The sequence below is a fragment of the Nuphar pumila genome, chromosome 14 (assembly GCF_984573655.1).
Source record: "Nuphar pumila chromosome 14, dmNupPumi1.hap1.1, whole genome shotgun sequence".
Taxonomy (NCBI): Eukaryota; Viridiplantae; Streptophyta; class Magnoliopsida; order Nymphaeales; family Nymphaeaceae; genus Nuphar; species Nuphar pumila.
Window position 1 is genome coordinate 81,477,395 of NC_143262.1, and position 21,587 is coordinate 81,498,981.

The window sequence follows — 21,587 nt, forward strand, 5'->3', positions numbered from 1 at the left end:
CCTAGTGCATCTCCCTGGGGTGCACCAGTGTTGTTCGTGAAGAAGAAAGATGAATCTTTTAGGTTGTGCATTGACTACAGGATGCTCAACCAAGCAACTATTAAAAATAAATATCTGTTACCGAGGATCGAATACCTTTTCGATTAGTTGCAGAGAGTGAGGATTTTCTCGAAGATAGACCTCAGATTAGGTTACCATCAGCTTCATATTAGAGAGGAAGATATTGCGAAGATAACTTTTCGAACAAGATATGGTTTATATGAGTTCGTGGTAATGTCTTTTAGCCTCACGAATGCACCAGCTGCATTCATGGATTTGATGAATCAATTTTTTTTGTCTAGTCGTGGATACCTTTATGATTATGTTTATTGATGATATCTTGATCTACTCAGAGAGTTCTGAGCAACATCAAGAACATTTGCGTATCATTCTGGGAATACTTCGTGAGCACAGATTGTTTACCAAGTTCACTAAGTGTGAGTTTTGGCTTAAGCAAGTTATGTTTTTGGGTCACGTGTTATCCAAGGATGGAGTGTCAGTCGATGCAGCGAAGGTTGAAGCAGTGTTAGGCTGAAAGCAACATCATAATGTTTCAGAGATTCATAGTTTTCTTGGGTTGGCAGGATGCTACCCATGATTTATCCAGGACTTTTTTAGAATTGCGCTACCGTTAATGAAGCTTTTGCGCAAAGGCATCAAGTTCGAGTGGAATGATGCGTGTGAAGAGAGTTTTCAGATCTTAAAGTTTAAGTTGACTACCTTATCGATGTTAGCTTTACCTTCAGATAGATGCGATTTTGTGGTGTACACAGATGCCATCAGAACATATTTGGGTTGCGTGCTAATGCAACACGACATAGTGATTGCTTATACTTTAAGGCAGTTAAAGATTCATGAGAGGAATTACCTGACTCACAACTGAGAATTAGCAGCAGTGGTGTTTGCCTTGAAATCTTGACGACACTATTTATACGGAGAATTGTACGAGGTCTTTTCAGACCATAAGAGTCTCAAGTATTTGTTCTCTCAGAAGGAGTTGAACATGAGACAATGACGATGACTTGAGTTTATCAAAGATTACAACTTCACGTTGTCTTACCATCCTGGTAAGGCGAACACTGTGGCAGATGCACTTATTTGCAAATCGAGCAGTGTTCTGGCTAGTTTTGTGTGAAGCCAGAAACTGATTGAAGATTTCGTGGCTTTGAAGCCTTTTTTGATTCGAAGCAAATCCATCAGATTGTCTGGTCTGACCATTCGATCAGAGTTTTTGCCTAGAATTGTGGAGGCTAAAAAACTCGATGCCCAGTATGGTAAGTTTTTAGCCCTAGCAGAACAGAAAGATATGTTCTTTAAAGTGGCAGATGATGGTGGTATTCATATGAAAGACCGACTTTGGGTTCCAAACAATCCTGAGCTGAAGAAGGTGATTCTCGATGAAGCTCATATGTCAAGGTATACAGTTCATCCTGGTGGGACAAAAATGTTCAAGGATTTACAAAGAAAATACTGGTTGAACGATATGAAGCATAAGATAGTAGTGTACGCATAGAGGTGCTTAACTTGTCAGCAAATCAAGATTGAGCATCAATGTCATGGCGCTTCCATGCAGAGGATTGAGATTCTTCTGTGGAAATGAAAAAATGTTACTATGAACTTCGTAGTAGGTTTACCGCAAACCAGACAAAAGCACGATACAGTTTGGGTAGTTATGGACAGACTCACCAAGTCTGCCCATTTCTTACCTATCAAAATCAGCCAGTCTCTTGAAAGCTTAGCTGATTTGTATATCAGAGAGATTGTGCGATTGCATGACGTACCAATGTCGATTATTTCCGATCGTGATCACAGGTTCACATCGCGATTATGGGGTCAATTGCAGTTTGCTTTGGGTACGAGGTTGAAATTCAGTACAACTTTTCACCCTCAAACTGATAGTCAATCAGAGAGAACGATCGAGATATTAAAGGACATGTTGCGAGCTTATATGCCCGACTTGAAGGGCGAATGGGATTCACACTTGTGTTTGGTTGAATTTGCGTATAATAACAGTTATCACACCAATATCGGAATGACTTTGTACGAAGCACTGTATAGAAGACTTTGTCGATCATCGTCGTATTGGGACAATATCAGTGATAGATCTAGAGAATCGCTGATTGTTCTTCAACACTACACTCAACAAGTGCAGAAGATTTAAGAGCGTTTAAAAGCAACGCAAGATAGTCAGAAGAGTTATGCCGATAAGAGACGACGAGAGCTATTATTTGAGGTTGGTGACATGGTTTTTGTCAGAGTCTCACCGACCAAGAGCATGTTTCATTTCGGTAAGAAGGGAAAGTTGAGTCCCAGATATGTTGGACCGTTTGAGAATTTGGAAAGAGTTGGTGAAGTGGCATATCGGGTTGAACTACCTCAACAGTATGCCCATATTCACAATGGTTTTCATGTGTCGATGCTAAGGAAATACATTCCTGGCCCATCACACATCATTCGTAATGAAGACATGGAAGTTTAGGAAGATGTGACGATGACAGAGCAACCTATTGAGATAGTTGATCGACAAGATCAAGTTTTGCGTACGAAGACTGTACCCTTAGTTAAAGTACGCTGGCAACACCATGGCATCAAAGAGTGCACATGAGAGTCAGAAGCGAGCATGAGAGAGAAATACCCCAATCTTTTTGTAACCTAATGTTGGTGATTTCGCGGACGAAATCCTTTTTAAAGAGGGAAGGATGTAAAGCCCACGATATTTCTGAGATAATGTGAAGCATGATGTACTTCAGTGAATGGAATTTCTTGTAGGATTTCAAGATTTTTTCATAATTATATATATATGGATATACAAGGCCTTAAACCGCGTAAGTGAGATGTACATAACAATTGAAGGCAATTTGTGATATATTCAATTCTGAGAATCTTAGATCAAATATAATATATATATATATATATATAGTTTATCATCAAATTTAAAACCCAAACAAAGAAAAAACCTTGTTATTTCATGTGAATTACTGGAAAATGTATATCGATAAGATAGGGGTCATAACGAGAGTGATTTTCGCAAGAGATGAAAATTTAGAAATGTGCTTTGAGAATCTAGTTACAATTGAAATTTTGAACAAGAATTTATCTTAAAAATTTGGTTGAAAATAATTATGTAAATAAAATTTTATTATGTGACAGTATTTCATTTTTAGCCTAAGTTTCGACTAGGGTTTTGACCCAAGCCTCTGGTCGACCTTTTTTTGTTGGATTTGGACCAACCTAACCACAAAGACCAGTTGGTCAAGTTGACCAGCTAGGATAATGATAATTTCATAAAGGTTGGAGCATGATCCAAAAGAGAGGGTCACGATTGGCCCTACCCATATGCATGACCTCATGGTGATGCATGAGGCATCATCATGAGGGTGGGGCGCCCCTCCAAAGCCATTGCATGGGGCAGAGCCCCATGGGATTTCGAAAATCCCCTTTGGCTCTTTTCAAGAAAGAGCCATAATGAGGATGCTTAAGCCTTATTGGGTGCATGGGGTGGCAGCCCCATGGCACCCGTGTAAACCTTTTTAAATCTTTTGAAACATGGAAATCGAGTGGTGGAATTAGGCGGCTATGGAGAAACTTGAATCACTCACAGCCCTCCATCCTCCTTGATTAATCCCAACCGTCTATCAGCCCCCTCCCCCCCCCCCCCTTCCTACTTAAGCCTTTTGGAAAAAGAAAGAGGCCCAAATAGGGTAGTTTTTTCTCTCTCTCATTCTCATCTCTTCTCCATAGTCGTGAGGTGTGTGTGTGTGTGTGTGTGTGTGTGTGTGTGTGTGTGTGTGTGTGTGTGTGCATTTGAGGATGTCGAGTACCCTGTTCGTGGAGCTCCTAGGCGTTCCAACCACAGTTCCTCCTCCATTCTCTTCCGGATAGCAAAGTGAAGCATGCACCTTCACATTTTTCATCTTTTTACTTGGAAAAAGTTGTAGATAGTATGAACATGAAGGCATGAAGTCGGATGTATCTATGGATGCGTTGCTCTAGGTGAATTCGCTACCATATTTGATGTTTTAAGGTTGTTGTAGCACCTTCCCTTTTGTTTCAAGAAAGAAGAGGGGTTCAAGACCACCAGTTTTTTTTCACCCGGTTTGAAGTCTATTGCTTCATTTCATACTTGTCTAAAAAAAAGGATATATATATATATATATATATATATATATATATAATGTAGTTTTGCCTTATACCTTCTCATTTTGTAAATTATTTATGGATGAAATGCATCTTGAGTTTTGTTTCTTGTCATTTTTATCCAATAAAGATCAGTGTTGCATTTGTTTTTATTGCATGCATGTAAACGTGTAGCTTATTGTCATTTCTTTGGTTTTTCGAGCAAGGTTTTTCCTAGGTGCGTTTGATCTAGTGTGTCCTCAGCCCCTCTCACTGTCATGAGGCGCCTGGGACCATCCTTTGAACCTCCTTGGTGGCTGAAGCCCCGGACTGGGCACCATAGTAGTCAGTCCAGTCGTGGCCACCCCTTTCACTTTCTTTTCGCTTAAATCCCCTTTCCAGGAGTTTCTCTTTTATCTTTTTTTTTATTGCATGGTGCTCGGTTGGTCTGTCACCTACTAGGACAGACCCAGCTAGGTGCACCCTGGTCCGAGCAGGGCTCAACCAGGTGCACCCAGTTTGCCCCAATCCCCTCACTCTTGGCATGCAAAGAGGCCACCGGGTGCCCGCATCACCCGGGTAGCTCTGTCCTATGGCAAGGCTTGGTCTGAACCCATGGGTTCATACCAGGACCACACATTGGTTGTGTTCTGTGCCCCCCCCCTCTTTTTTTTTTAACCTTGGCACATAGTGCCCGCCGAGTGCTAACTGCACCCGGGTAGCCCCGTTTTGGACCTTGTACCCCTGACCTGCGTGTCTGGTCTGAACCGTGGGTTCAAACCAGAGTTTTGTTAGGCCTGCGAAGTCTAGTCCAGAGGACCATACCCATGCACCTCTCCATTTTGTTTGACCTTTGCGTTAGCAAAGGTTGCCGAGTGCTAACCGTACCCGGGTTACCCTGGCAGCCGGGTGCCATATGGCGGGCTGCTACTTCGTAGCAACAACCTGGTCTGAACTTGGGTTCAGACCAGGGACCATGCTAAACCTAGGCCTGGTCCAAGGGACCAGACTGCAGACCTCTTTTCCCTCTTGGTTCGCACCTTGGTGCGGTGTAGGCGCCGGGTGTCGGAGCACCCGGGTGCCTAGCCGGCCATGGGTTGGACCCTTGGACCTGCTGCACCAAATGGGCAGCACTGGACTAAACATATTTGGTTCAGATCCGGGGCTCTTTTTAGACCTATAAGGTTTGGCCCGAAGGACCAGACCCTATGGTCCGTCGTATGTTTTTTTTTGAACACCAACATATTTCAAATTAAAAGAAAATGAGTTTTGTTTTAAAGAAAGAAAATTTAGGGTGCATACGACTAATGGATTAAGTGTATCGTGATCGTTGATTTGTTTCAGACCCTTAGCACAGAGTGTGCAGTGTTCGGTGGCCTCTGAGGCCACTTTTGGTGTTTTGGTCTTATCAGCATTTGGTGCCTTGTGTTTGGCACATTTTGGTGGCCGAATGTGAGGTGAGCCCACAATGGTTTCCGTAGTACCCTCGTTGCCCCATCCAGTAATCTCGTAATGGACGGTTGATGTGCAACATGTTGCCCTCACATACTGGCAAATTCCGCCATCTTAGGGTTTTTTGTTGTTTTAGCAAAAACCACCATGTTGGCGTCGTTGTTTCCGTAAGCGTGGCAACCAACCCTGATAATGCGAATCTAATTTCCATATATATGAAAATATTCTTGATTTTAATCTCAACACGTGAGTGTGTCGAAATCATAAATCTCTCTTATGAAAGTGACCTTGCTTTGTGAGGTTTGCCAATTTATGACATTTGAAGTCGAACTGCTTGAAATTGTAATTATAAACATGCAATACTTGTTTCAGCTTAATGTATATGCAGTTATGATTAAAGTTAGGTTCTTTGAATTGCATCTCTTAAAAACATGGAATGGTACACTCACTTGCACATTATCATGTAATTGAAATGTGTTTTTCCTAGATATGCGTATGTATTTTTGCCTCTGTTTTATAATTGTGCGATTAACTTGAGAAAATATGGTATTTAGCATCGCACGTGCACATAACACATCTTGACACATGTACTATCTAGTACGTACCTGGAAAGGTACATTTTGGTCTCGTGCTTGAGGCATGAATGAGTGCACGAAGTGCACATTACACAATTGATATAAATAATGACAGAAAACTTGAACACCATAGGATACGAGCAATACACTTGTTGTGGGTTTTCGACTCAGTTGAAGTCTTTGGGCGATGACCCCTTGTTCGTGTGTAAACTCACGTATGTCTATACCCTATAAATGAAAATGATAAAATGGTGTTATGATCGCCTTCACAGACGGTGTGCTCTTTGTTGGCCGTGTGAGGCTTAGCACGTGAATGGGCAGGCTAAGTCCTCGTTTGCGTATTATGCGGGGACCACGAGGTATAAATACCTCGAGAGAAAATATGACTTGATAAATGATCCTAAGAAAGATAAACCATCACACCCCATTCACAAAACGGTTCACCTTAGAGAGGGTGGATGGTACAACCTTGAGTGACTAGTCGTTACTACGACACATGTTTTATAGGAGCTGAAGCGTCCTCTGACCTCCAGTCACTCAGAGTTAGGGAGGTCGATGTGACCTTTTAAGGTACCTCACTACTGCAGTAGTATTGATTGCAATCCTTACCTATGCGAGGGTTTCTCTCAGTTGCATGCTGCTTGCATGAGGTTTATTCGGTTTGTAGCATCCCCGGTTATCACATTAGAATTTGAATAACAAGCGTCGGGGGCATGACTCACCGAATATGAGGTTCCTTCGCATACCCGAAGGAGTAATCAGAAGAACTTAAATACTAACCAATCACAGCTAACACACTTTAGTAGTTCTTTGTTTGCTACTTTGTTACTGCTCTCGTTCTACTTTCTTTATTGTTCTTAGCTACTTGTGTACAATAATTGCGTAGTTCCTTGTTTTACTACTACAACCTGTTATACTTGTATTCTTGTTATTATTTAGAACTGTAGCACGTGCACTTGCCTGACACATGCACATATATATTGCTTCACGTGTTTCCATGCTACTTGCTTTCCCTTAGAAAGATGAATATATGATATTGTTGCTCTTCACCAACTCGGAAAAGTACTGACCCCGTTTTATGGGGATGCAGGTGATGAGTAGGCACAACTGCGATGAGACGGTGCACGGTCTGGAGGCGTGAAGACCCACACTTAACTGTAGATCCTGATTCCTTTTGGTTTTTGGGGTTTTGAGAGGATGTTCATTTTATTTTCGAGTGACTGTGAGAATTGATATACTTTGTCTCATTTTGTACTTAAACACCTTGGGTTGTATATTTTGGACTTGAGACTTATATGTATCACTTACCTGTGACCCGCTCAAACTTGCGACCTTATTACTTTTGTTTACTCATTTTTTTTATTTTCGTTGTTTGTTGTAAAATCATTTCAAAAAAAAAATTTCTTAAAAAAAAAATCAAAGAATTTTTCCAAGGTCGGGGTTTGGGGCACCAGAGTCCCGCCCCGCCTTGTCCTGTTTGAACCCCGGATGGAAGACATGAAACAGAAATGAAGGTTAAAATCAAAACCCGTGCAGGGATGAAAGCGGAAAATATCAGAATTTAGAGATGGGGCACGGGTGGAGACCTTGTCTCCTGCCCCGCACGAGTCCTCTGCCATCCCGAACATCATCGAGAGGAATGAGACAGCAGCCGATGGCACATAAATAAATCTCTGCACCTTAAATTTTCAGAGTCCGAAAGAGACCAACTCATATAATGAATCAATTGAACAAACTAAATGTCAAGAGCATCCTTCCTCCTTCAAATCTTCTGAAAATCTTGCGATTGTATCATGAAAATTTTAAAATTCGATATAATATCGAAAAAAAAACACGATGATCTCAAAATGTCATAATTTTATCGCGATATTAGCACATTATTAATGTGATATTTATATTTTTATATTTTCGTATATAGGTTCAAATTTCTTATATGTATACATTTTCTCAAGTAATGTTCAACTTTGTATCCCTATCGAGACTTTTTCAAGAAAAATGATTTCTTAATTTTATCACGAGATTTTCCTTCGCTGAAAGAATTCCTTTGTCTGAGATTTGTCATTTGTGACTCGGTGAGATAAAGTCCTTCTCTGGACAACTTTCTCCACTTCGACAAAATTCTCCTCACAATCGAACGGGGCCTCAAGGAAAAAGATTCGAAGGCAGAGAGAGAGGTTCTTCTCTTCGCCAGAAATTTGATTAATTAGCGAGAGAGAGAGAGAGAGAGAGAGAGAGAGGTTTATTCCTCCTTCGTTGGAGCCTGTACTTGGGGGAGCGAGTGAAGAAAGAAACGGAGAAGATGTTTGGGGGCTCCCATCCAGGGAAGTTTGGGGCGAGGGGCGGCGGCCGCGTAGGAGGAGGAGGAGGAGCGTCGAAGCGTTCCACGATGGTCCTCCACCACCCCGCCGCCCCATCGTCGTCTCCCTTCCCAACGGCTTCGATTCGTTCCGCCTCTCGACCCTCCAGCAGCGGCGGCGCCAAAACCACCACCGCCACCAACATCAGCCATCCCACCGCCGACGAAACATTCCGCCTCGAGACCTCCTCGTTTCTCAATTTCGGCATGATCATCCGTCTTGCCCCCAACCTCGTCGACGAGACCAAGCGCATCCAGTCACAGGGATTAAACGCGAGGATCAAGTTCGATAACAATCCCAACAATCCATCAGGAAACGTACGTACCCACAAAACCCCCTTCCTTATTTATCATCAATTTATCTTCTTCTGCTTCATTGGCTTAGCCCGATAATCAATCAATCAACCTATACCACCATAGCCATTCGCCTTGAAATATCTAGCAAACAACAATTTTTAGGGCTTTCAACCGTTTGCGACGACGGTTTTCTCTCGATTCTCTTGGCGCTGTAGGGTTTCTGATTTCCTCTTCATTCATGGAATATCATTTCATATATGACAAGGAGAAAAGAAAAAAAAGAAGAAAAACTCTGTTACAACTTGTGGCAACAGAAAATCATTCTGCATCTCTTCTATTTTTTTGCCAATATGACCGCACAATCATGCAAACGTTCTCATCTCGAATGTTGTTGTTAGTTGTTACTTTTACTTGCTTGGTTTCGCAATGCAGTTGGTTTTTAGTCTTCCTACTTTTCTTATTCTCCTGCGATGATTAGATAAGTTGCGTAGCGTAAGCAAGTGTACATCTTCACAGGTTTAATAGCTTGCATCAATTATCACTTGATTCCTCAATGAAACTATGTTGCATTAGGTTATTGATGTTGGAGGCAAGGAATTTAGATTCACATGGTCAAGGGAACCAGGTGATCCATGTACCATTTATGAAGAGCATCAAAGTGGGGAGAATGGACATGGCTTACTTGTCGAATCTGGGTCAGCATGGCGCAAGCTGAATGTGCAAAGAGTATTGGATGAATCGACTAGAGACCATGTGAAACTGAGATCCGAGGAAGCCGAACGTCTTCAAAAGTCTCGAAAGTACGTTTCCCTGGTTCAAACGTTCTTGACTATTCAGTATTGAATACTTGTCCTTTATTCCTCCGTTTTGGTATATACTTGAGCAAATTTTTTGTACCTCTGGTTTGTTATTGTCTCATTTGAATTGCATTCTTTTGGTAAACTTGTGCTGATTGTTTAGTTTAACTTATTAGCAGTTCTTTGTTCAACTAGTCATTCGATATCATTTAAATTTTTTTGGCATAGATTATGTATCAGGTGAACCACAACCAAGACATACAAAGACATGTAGGTTTAAACTATGTAGGAACTATAATATAAACTTAACAATATTAGTTTAGCTTTATAATCAATAAGACGGTTAATTACTTAGCAATAAACACAGCAAGGTAAGGTGGCCATCAAAGATTTTGATCTTATCCCCTCATAGCCTCTCGGTTTGTGCCACTAGGGAGTGCCCGATACTTCTCCTAGGCCTGAGAAAGGGGCACTGTGCAATCTAAGTATTATTGAGGATGGCTGGATGTAGGTTAAAGATGGTGCTCACTTTTTTGGTAGAGGTCATTGGGCATGTAGATAAGGTTGTGGTGGTCTAATGCCAGGTAATAGTGCCTTAGAGAGAGTGAGAGACCTCACTCTTTTTGTACAAGATAATGAACTCAATGGAAATTAATTTGTTGGAAGTCTCTCCTTTTTGTCAACATAGACTTATGGACTGGTGGAGGGTGGTAACAGAAGACTACAAGAAGGTTTGGGGCTTTCATGTGGTGGTAGTTTTCTCATCCTAAATGTCGAGATCAATGAGGTATAATTTATTATATCTAAAAGCGATTGAATAGAAATTGAAATTTTTTATGGTTATAGATGCTTAGAATTCTTCATGAGATGTTGCAGACTCATTTGAGGATGGTTTCTCATTAGATGACTTGTTAGGTGATATCATCTTATCCCCCTCATCCTTCAAGGTAGACGACCTTCTCTTGCATAACATAAGCCATTTTCATTAGATGCCCTAGGGCAGTGAACGGACTCACGAGAGCCCATCCTCTTGTTAGGTTAGACTTAGGTTCCTCTCTTTCCTTGAGATTTGAGCCACCTAAAATAGATGAAGGTAGGGAAAGATGTCTCCCCCTATTTAGTGTGGACCTTAACATAGGAATCCCCAATTGACAGCAAGTCCTAGTTGGAAAAGGTTTAGGTTCCAGTGACAAAAAAAACTTCTATGCTCCTTCATTTGCTTATACTAGAGCCCCTTCTTGTTTTGCTCGCGTTGCTGATTCACTCCTACCCTTGGACGGGAAGAGCCATTGTGGAAGGAATTGCAGCTCGGGTTGTCATAGTCGCTCTATCACGAAGAAGACAAAGTTGGTCCTTCCGCTAACAACAATCACCGTAAAGCCCCCCCCCCCCCCCCCCCCCCCCCATAAACTCGATGGCTAAAAAATATAAAATTTTATAATGCCCCTCTGAAACCTGGGGAGGACAAGGACATGTATTTGGTTGGGATGCTTAGATTGCCCCTGATTGATTCAAACACTCTTGGCCTCATCTTGACACATAAGTAAATGGAGGTGTCTGTTGATTTTGGGCACTGGGTGTCACTCAAACATGAATCCATGTGGGGTTTTGTTATAGCATTGAGATCCATCGCCATTTTCAATTGGGTAGTGATGATGCAAAGTAGTGGTCGTTGGTTAGTTACCAGGCCTACATTGAACTTATAATGTCAACTTTCAATCATTGTGGACAGACGAGGATCAACCTTTCGGACTTGTAAGAGAACCAAAAGTGAACATAGTCCATCCCTTTCAGCTGACTATGTAGATAGACTTTTTGATGTACTCCTTTGGCACTGCTTATGATAATTGCAATAGATCTGATCAATACTATTAAGTGTAATGGCTCCTTTGATTTGTTAGCTACACACTGATGACTAGAGATAAGTTCTGCCGAGTTATTCCTTCTTGTCCGCACTTCCATCTATTGCTTTACATTGGGGTTGTTGGAGTCTTTCCTAAAGCCTCATCTTAAATATATCCTCCTATATCTGAAATTTAACACAATACAACATTCACACCACCAACCCTCTTGCCGAGCTTGAATACTTCTAACTCTCCTCATAATCATTTTGTCCCTCTTGGATACAACTTTTGTCCTAACCCGAAATAGAGCTCTTTCTGTATCTGATTGATTGGCGTTCTTTGAAAATAAGGGAGGGTGGACAGAAATCATGAGGTCGTAATCAATAACAACCTGCCTCATGATTTGCTGCAAAAAGGCATATATATCTTGTCTTAACAGTGGAACCATTGTTCAGACATTCCTTAAGAGTACCAACAAGATGTAAGAAAAATTCTTGATTTAGTTCTTCATAGCTCTTAGCTCTAGACAGGAAACACATTGAGATAGTCTCGTCTGTAAAACTTCCAAAAATCTCTTGTTGATACTTTTAGACTGCCTCTAATGGTTTCTCAAACCTTAGAAACTTTCTGATTTCACATGGCTTTGCAACAAACTTTCTTCTACATTGCTGACCTTACCATCCTGCTTCAGCATATAGAGCCTTGTCGGCCTTCTTATCGACTACCTTCTGCTTCCTATGCAATCACTCTTTCTCTAATGGTCGGAAGACAGATTGCTCCATGAACAGATAACTCCTAAACAGTCTTTATCTCCTCTCCGTCCTAAACGGTTTGAAAAAACATGTGTTGGTGTTCAGTTAATCTGAGAAAATATGCATTAGGTGAGGCATGTTTCATGCTTACACGTGCTTTTAGAGTGACCTAAAATCGATGGATCATATTGCGCTAAAACTTGATGGAGAAAAAAATTACATTTCTAGTTAAATTGATATGTAGTCTCCAGTCTGCAGGGATGAGCAATGGTCCATGCCCTGTATAATGAACACCTTGATGTCTTGGATTATGGTGTGAAGTCTGCTAGTTTGATAGTTAAATTGATGTGAGTTAATTATCAATGAAAAAAGATATTTTATATTAGCTGGGAGTGTGTGCTTCTCCACAAATAAGTGGAGTGGAAATTCAACACTTGGCTGTAGCCTATGCCAGATGTATACTGCTGCGGATACAGGGATATGCCCATTTTTTTTGAACTTTTCAATATGGCTATTTTATAAGGGGACATGTTACGGGGGCCAAAATGGAGTGTCCATGTGACATAGGCCCTACCTTTGTGTCAGAAAATTTTGAGCAGATGAAAAGGGCAGTTTCGTCTTCTTTGAAGAGCACAATATTGACGGATTTAACAATGTTGTCAGTATTGTTGCAAATCGGCCGATTCATATTATATCATCAGAAAATCGATACAAAACTGAGCTGATTTGACTTATTTTTTAATAAAATTAAAAAATGGTTTAAAATAAATTGTTAATATTTTTAAATATTATTTTAATAATTTTGTGACACGTATCATCTGCTGGTTAAAAGTTGAATCATCTGATTCTCCTGAATTGTTTTCATACTATTCTAACAACATTGGGATTTAGACATACTTTCATGTTGAAGAGTGTTTTTGTCTGGAAATTCCTCAACCCACATTTCATACCAAGGGGAATGAAGTAGTAATATCTGTGCTGATTTAGGTCTTCTGAAAGCAAGAAAGTTGAAAGTTGTTTTAGATCCTCCAGAAAACACATAAAAGACATCTCTGTATGCCTTATAAGCCTTGGTTGGTTTTCTTCATTGCCTTCCAGGTTTTGTTATACGATGCTTTTCTGTTTCAATAATTTTCATTTTCCATCTGAGTGCTTTTAGGATCTTGAACTCACTATCATTTTTCTCTTTTTGCTTCTAGTTGAACCAGACGGGCAGACTGTAATTTTATTCAACAATTGGTTTTATTTTGGTTAACTTTCTTCGTTAATCCATGATATATGAGCATATCCATGTGCTTCCTGGAACACATGGTAAAACTAAAGTTATTTTGTGATAGAGAGGAGATCCTTTGAGGATATATGTTAATTTGACAGTTTCCTTCTCGTGACGTCAGGGCTATTATATTGGACCATGGAAACCCATCTGTCAAGAATCATGCCAGGACAGTTGCTGCTGCTCCTGTTGAAGGTATAACAATGAGTTCAAATGTTCATTCTGTGATGTGGTGGTATAGTTGAATGTGTCATTTTTTTCATGTACACAATAATGAAGACTTATTGTTGTTTCCAGTTTCAAATTTAGTCCACTTTACCAACTATTAACTTGTGGCAGTGGCAGTGCTTAATCATTTTGTTTGGATCTTTCCTTTCTTTTCTGTTCATTTACTTATTTATTTACTTCAATTACTGTTTTATATTTATTTTGACTTTTAAAATTCGAGGAAATTGGTTGACACATTGAAATCTGAATTTGGTAGCAAAGAGCTCCACTCAGTAGCATGATATCAATTTGATAAGATTTCCAGCCTTATGCTGTGGATGGCGACTATACTTGTTCTGTCCCTTCTAACTGCTTTTGGCTGGAAATGTCTTAGATGTCAAAAATTGCGTTCTTATACGGGATCTACAAGAAGAGGTGTATATCAAGCATCTTTCTTGCTATACATTGGGAGGTACGTGATTTACAAGAAAAGGTGTATGTGGAGCATCTTTCTTCCTATCCATAGGGAGGTAGCAGTACAGTAGTTCTCATGCTGAAGAAGAAAATACATGGGCTTAAGCATGCTCTATAGACATAGATTGAGGACTTTAGTGCAGTAATATGATCTCTTGGTTTTATAATAAGTCAATGCGTTTATACTTTTTATAATTGATAATTTGGCATCATTGCTGTTCTTATATTTGTAGATGACATTGTAGTTACAAGAAGCAATGTGGATGGAAAGACAGAAATTAAGAAAATATCGCATTGAATCTTCCATATGAAGATTTGGTGACAAAAGATCTGCTGATTCTCACACAACACATAATTAGGCCTCCTTGATTGCAGTGGGATCATTAATTGTAGACCAGCCAAAACACTGGTATTTTTGAGTACTTGTATGTAAAGATCAACTGATCAAGTGGTTGATCTTCCACATGAAGTGCTTAAAAGATTCAGGAATATAGTAGGGGCTCTTCAATATTTGACATTTACCAGGTCAGAATCTATTTATGCTGAAACCCAAATTTTTCTTCTGCGTTCAGCCAAAGTCATGTGACAGCAATAAAGAGAATCTCCAGGTATATGAAAGAAACATTATTTGTGGTTTGGCATACAAGAGGTTGATATAGAAACATTCAGATGTTTTGACAATAGTTGTGGCCTGCTTAGATGTAGATTTGCGTACCTAGCAACAAGGATATCTGTTATATATTATGGTGTTGTTTTTGGTCTTTGTCCAGACCAAGCTCTTGGTCCAGTAAAAGACAACGGACTGTGGCATGCTCAAGCACAGAAAGGAAATATATCTGGTTAGGGATGAAACTTCATGGATATGGCATGTAGTTGCATCTCTTCATCAGAAATTACTAAATCATTATTGTATTGCAATAACGAAAGTCTTATAGCTGTCCACTGATCCTGTTCAATGTTGAAATATGAGACATTTATAGTGTGTCCAGATATTTTTTTTGTAAACAAGGAGTTGCATTCCATCCTCTTTCATACTGGGAATCAAGTCGCCAACTTGTTTGCAAAACCTATATCCTGTACTTGATTTTGATTTTTAAAATGCAAAGTATCCATGGTTCTTAACAATGTACAAGGGCATGTTAATACTAGATGCATTAGCTTTTAAAGGGTACTTTTGTAGATTATCTTAAAAGCCACAATATTGTGGTATTTATTTAACCCAAGGGTATTATTTTCAGCATATAAGGAGATCATTGTTAATAGACTGCATATCTAGCCTTATATTTGGTATTGATGATTCTTTGGCTACTCTTGCTTCCTGTTCTTCAGATGGCATGAACTCCAAGGCTTCTCAAAACTTCATAGAGGTTCCAACAGTGTACTTGGGGCTTGTGAAGGGTTGTGGCTGAAGTCATACTGAGCGAAATAGAAATTGAACACTACCAATCACATCGAATTGTAACAATGAAGCAACCCCATGCATCTAACCCTGCATTCATGAGCACATCAACCGTGCTAATATTGTTTGTAACTCATTCACCACAGGATTGAAAAAGGATGTTTGAGACTCCCTATGGTTGAAATCTAGGCAAATTATTTGATATCTTCACAAAATTGGTTAATAGTTCAAGATACGTGGATGTGGTGAGCAAGTTGGGGATGATTATCTTTGACCCAACATGGGGGAGAGTGTTTCTAGATGTTGGTTGTTTTGGTTCTTTTGAGCCAATTGGGAGTTCACTGGCATAACCTACTTTAGCCTGTAACCTAACTGAACAGTTTGGCAATAACAGGGTGCTTCTGGATTTTTTACTGGCTTGTTTTTTCCCCTTTGATATTGATACTTTTCCATGTTTTCTTAGTATTCGTAAAAAATAATAAAAAAACAAATATTCATATTTAACTAAGTTCTCTAAATTTTTATTGCAATTTTTGTAGATTTATAGAAAGACAACATAGAGTAAATTAGAGGTGGGCAATGGGCCGGGAAGCCTGCGGGCCAGGCTTGGGCCTATAAATTAGGCCCCAGCTCGGCCCGAACTGGGCTTGTCTCGGGCCGGGCCTAAATTGGTCCACGGGCCTGTTAAATAATGTAACATAATTTCATATGTAATCTCATAGTTTTAATTTACTTTTATAGTTTAGGTAGGATGAGGTTAGTTTATTTAACTAAGTTAGGTTTCTTTTTGGACATAATAGGCTTTATGCTTTTTTGACCAAAGTCAAAAAGCATAAAATAAGAGAGAGTCATTGGACCCCCAATGGCTAGAGCGGTTGGGAGCCCAATGACCCCCTCATTCCCTCTCTCCCTTGTATTATAAATATGGGGTGTTACTCCCTTGTAATATATGCTTTTGTAGGGTGTGTTGCCCATTCAATAAATATATATTTTCTTCTCTCTTTTGTATACCCTTTTTTCGGGTATTGTTGTATGAACCCTTGTGGTTCTTGTGTGTTATTCTTTTTCGCTATTTTGGTTGAAGCTTTGTTTGGTGAGGATTCAAGAACTCATCTTCTTACATGGTATCAGAGCTCGATTGTGATTAAACAACTCTTATTGGTGCATCGAGAAGTGTGCCATTCAAAGGTTAAGAAGAAAAGTGACATTCTTCTCAAGTATATGTGAAGTTGTGTTCGTGCAATAGCTTGGAGGAGCACTCAGTACTCACTATTCGTGGTGGAGTACATTCTTTTTCCTCTCTTCCTCTACTCTTCTTCTCTCTTTTCTTTGCCATTTCGAACCTTGTAAAATGGATGACAATGATAATGTTACCATTAAACCCATTAAACTTAACGATTCAAACTATGTTACATGGGCTTCAATTATGAAGCACCTTATATGGGGAAAGGGGTTGTGGGGATTAGTGGATGTGACCGATTTGGAACCTCAGCTAATTCTTACAAAGATTGAAGGAGAAAAGGAAATACCTTTTACGAAGGTGTAAAAAACAAAAGCCATTACCATTTATGAGAAAAAATGGAAAGAATGGAGAATAAGACATGCCAAGATTATGTTTGGCTCATAAGTAGCGTTGACATCAAGAAATGTTCAAGCCTTGCAAAATTTGAACATGCCAATGATGCTTGGAATTATCTTAAGATAATGTATTATCTTAAAGATATTGCCTGCATATGCAATTTACAAAATCGAGTTCGGAATATGGTTCAAGGGGACAAAACTATTACAGCATACTACAATAGTTTGTCTGAATTATGGGAAAAGTTAGCTCTTCTTGAACCAAAGTGTCATTGTTTACAAGACATTGAACTCCGCAAAAATCAAATTAATGCGGAACACTTTTTTCAATTTATTAATGGACTAAGATTGAAATTTGAATCTACCAAGTCCTTTCTTCTTCATCGAGGGAAGGTTCCCTTAATAGAAGACACAATAGAGGAGTTGAGCATGAAGGAGAATAGACTCAAGAATAGAATCATCAAGAGTGATAATGACTCGGTTTTAGCCGTATCTAGATCGAGAAACCATGTTCGTACATACAAACCTCCAAATTATGAGAGGACAAATGATGAGAGAAATGGAAATGAGTTTGAAAAAAGGAAAGTGATTTATTACTATTGTCGAGAACCGGGATGTGTAAAAACCTATTGTCCGAAATTGAAGAAACCATATGTAAAAAAGGTTGCCTCTGTTGGACCTCCCCAAGAATCAAGTGAACCATCTATCAGAAGTATGTCCTTAACACAATTGGTGGAAGCACTGTAACCTCTGTTCAAAGGAGCATCTTCATCCACTGGAACCGCCATATCTTCCGTGGGCATCTCCGATCCTGGTAAATCTTTTTGGCTCCTTGATTCAGGTGTTTTATTTCACATGACACCAAACATTGATATGTTATTTGAATGTTATAACTCAAATGGATCAAATGTTTTTACTGCTGATGGAACATCCCTTGAAATCAAGGGAGTAGGAAATTTTGAAAAAGGTTTTCATAACTCAAAAAGATTTTGTATTCCACAAGTTAGATATATCCCTATGCTCAACCTAAATCTTTTATCTGTCTCACAATTGTCTGACCATGGATATAATGTTTCCTTCTCTTGTGGATGTTGAGTGCAAGATCACTGGTCAGAGAAGCTGATTGGGTAAGGTTATAGAGAAGGCGACTTATACTACGTAGATTTTTTGGAAATACCCAAGAAGACATTGTGTTGTAACCTTCAAAAGGTTGACTTAGATCTATGGCACAAGATACTTGGACACCCTAGTGTATCCAAGCTCCAGTTTTTTTCAAAGATTGAAAACTTTTGTAATTTTGAAACTTTTAAATGTGAAAAATATATTCTTGGAAAAATGAAAAGATTACTTTTTCAAGAAAAAACTTTTGTTTCTTCACGACCATTTGAGTTAATACATTTGGATGTATGAGGACACACACCTATTATATCAAAAGAAGGTTTTGTATATTATGTAATCTTCGTAGATGATTTTACAAAACATACTTGGATTTATTTTCTTAAACATAAATCCAAAGTTTTCTCACATTTTCAAATATTTCACAATATGGTAAAAAACCAATTAAAAAATGATATTTCAATTTTTTGCACTGATTCAGGGGGTGAGTTTTTATCAAAAGAATTTAAAGATTATTTGAATATACACGGTATTATACATTAAAGATCATGTCTCTATATCCCTCAACAAAATGGTTTAACCAAAAGGAAGCATAGACATATTATAGAAACAACACAAACTTTACTTATTACACATCAATTACCAAAACTTTTTGGGGGCGAAGATACTTTAACAACAATTTATCTTATTAACAGAATGCCATCTTCTTTGCTAAACATCTCTCCTATAAAAAACTTTTTAAACAAATTTCAGATTACTCTAGGTTTAGGGTGTTTCGGTGTAAATGTTTTGTTTTTACAGATAAAAATGATAAATTATCCCCTCGTGCAATTCCTTGTGCCTTTTTAAGATATTCAAGTCTCCAAAAAGGCTATATATGTTTTGACCTTAAATCTGGAAAATTATATGTATCAAGAAATGTGTCTTTCCTAGAAAAAAAGTTTTTTTAGTGAAAAACCTACAGAAATAGATGAGTACTCCTTTTTATTGGACTTTAGTCCCAGAGAGTGATGAAGGTGATATTGATGAAAGTCAAGATGAGCAAAACGATCTGATAAGTACATAACCATTTAATAATGATCAAAGTTGTATTCAATAATTTGGGCGGGAAAGTTTAGAGAAACCATGTGCTTTAGAAAAATATACTAAAGAATAGGAACATATATCAACTAGAAAGTCATCTAGAGTGTCAAAAGTTTTCGAAAAATTTGTGTCATATGAGTCGTTTACACCAAAATATCAAGCTTACATTGCCTTGATTCACTCCTACAAAGAGCCCTCCAACTATGCTGAAGCAAAAGATCAGCCTCAATGAGCCAAAGCCATGACAACAGAACTAAAAGCCTTAGAAAAAGCCAATACCTAGACTATTCAAGATATTCCATCAGGCAAAAAACCTATAGGGTGTCGATGGGTATATAAAGTTAAAACTAAGATTGATGGCACTTTTGAGCGGCTTAAAGTTCAATTAGTTGGCAAAGGCTATTCCCAAGAATATAGAATAAACTATGAAGAGACTTTTGCCCCAGTTGCTAGAATGACTACATTAAGGATCTTAATAGCTCTTGCCTTTGTAAAGAAATGACATATATACCAAATGGATGTCAAAAATGCATTTATAAATGAAAGCTTAGCCAAAGAAGTATACATGGACCCACCGTCTGACATTAACATTCCTGAAGGAAAAACCCTTCGTTTAAATAAGGCTTTGTATGGACTTAAGCAAGCTCCAAAGGCTTGGTAAGATAAGTTTAGTCAAGTTATGCTTGATTTTGGTTTTCAATCTTGCCTTACTGATATATCTTTATTTGTTAAGAATTCTGATGCAGGTATCATCATTCTTTTTCTTTATGTCGACGACATAATCATCACTGGAAGTGATAAACAGGGAGTTAATAATATTAAAAAGTTTCTCAAAACACACTTTGAAATGAGTGATTTGGATTTTCTAAAATTCTTTCTTGGAATAGAAGTTGCTTATTCTTCTAGACGCTATTTACTAACTCAATCTAAATTTGCTCTAGATATTGTTAACATTGCCTGGTATCTCATATGAACAATAGGTTGACACTCCTGAAGTTGTAAATGTCAAAATGAAGATTGATGATAGAGAACCACATGAAAATCCAACATCTTACAGACAACTTGTCGGGGCACTGTCTTATCTTTCCATTACAAGACCTGGCATTGTGCATGTTGTTCACACAGTAAGCCAATTTCAGCATGCTCTTACCACTGTCCATATGGGAGCTATTTTACACATTATTAGATATATCAAAATTTTTATTTTTTGAGGGCTTTTCTTATCTACTTCTTCCTCTTTAGATTTAACTGCTTATACTGATGCAGATTGAGGAGGTGATCCCAATGATCGACACTCAACTACTGGTTTCTGTGTTTTTCTAGGTAAATCATTGGTTTCTTGGAGGTGCAAAAAGCAACAAAAAATCTTTCTTTTGTCAACTGAAGTCGAGTATAGAGCAATGACTATAACCACCATGAAAGTAGTCTGGCTAAGGCAATTGCTTCACGACATGGGTATTAGGAGTACAGGAGCATCACGATTGTGCTGCGACAACAAAATTTTTATTTACATTGCCAACAACTGAACATTCCATGAACGGACTAAGCATATCGAGATGGATTGTCGCTACGTACGAAAGAAATTTCTGCACGACACCATTGATCTTCCATACGTCTCCTCTGAATATCAACTGACATACTTTTTTACCAAACTTCTTGTTGCTCCTCGATTTTACTTTCTCTTGGACAAACTTTTGGTTGTTCAACCGTAAGTTTGAGGGGGAGTGTTAAATAATGTAACATAATTTCATATGTAATCTCATAGTTTTAAGTTACTTTTATAGTTTAGTTAGGATTAGGTTAGTTTATTTTACTAAGTTAGGTTTCTTTTTATTTTTTAGTTTCTTTTTGGACATAATAGGCTTTATGCCCTTTTGACCAAAGTCAAAAAGCATAAAGTAAGAGAGAGTCGTTGGACCCCCAATGACTCTATTTAGAGCCGTTGGGAGCCCAACGACTCCATCATTCCCTCTCTCCCTTGTATTATAAATATGGGGTGTTACCCCCTTGTAATATATGCTTTTGTAGGGTGTGTTGCCCATTCAATAAATATATTTTTTCTTCTCTCTTACTCTCTTTTGTATACCCTTTTTCAGGTATTTTTGTATGAACCCTTGTGGTTCTTGTGTGTGATTCTTTTTCGGTATTTTGGTTGAAGCTATTTGAACCTTCGTTTGGTGAGGATTCAAGAACTCATCTTCTTACAGGGCCTAAATGGGCAGGCCGTGG

At 38.7% G+C, this 21,587-nt stretch overlaps 1 protein-coding gene across 1 annotated transcript in view; it reads left to right on the forward strand.

The window, feature by feature from the left end:
- The first annotated feature begins 8,293 nt into the window (after nt 1–8,293).
- Nucleotides 8,294–21,587, forward strand: part of LOC149817108 (dentin sialophosphoprotein-like protein) — a 38,466-nt gene continuing 25,172 nt past the window's right edge. Inside the window, exons 1-3 of the mRNA XM_089986831.1 lie at nt 8,294–8,856; nt 9,409–9,635; nt 13,623–13,696. Coding sequence (XP_089842957.1) covers nt 8,482–8,856; nt 9,409–9,635; nt 13,623–13,696 — 676 coding nt within the window. The 5' untranslated portion in view covers nt 8,294–8,481. The remainder of the gene's footprint in view (nt 8,857–9,408; nt 9,636–13,622; nt 13,697–21,587) is intronic.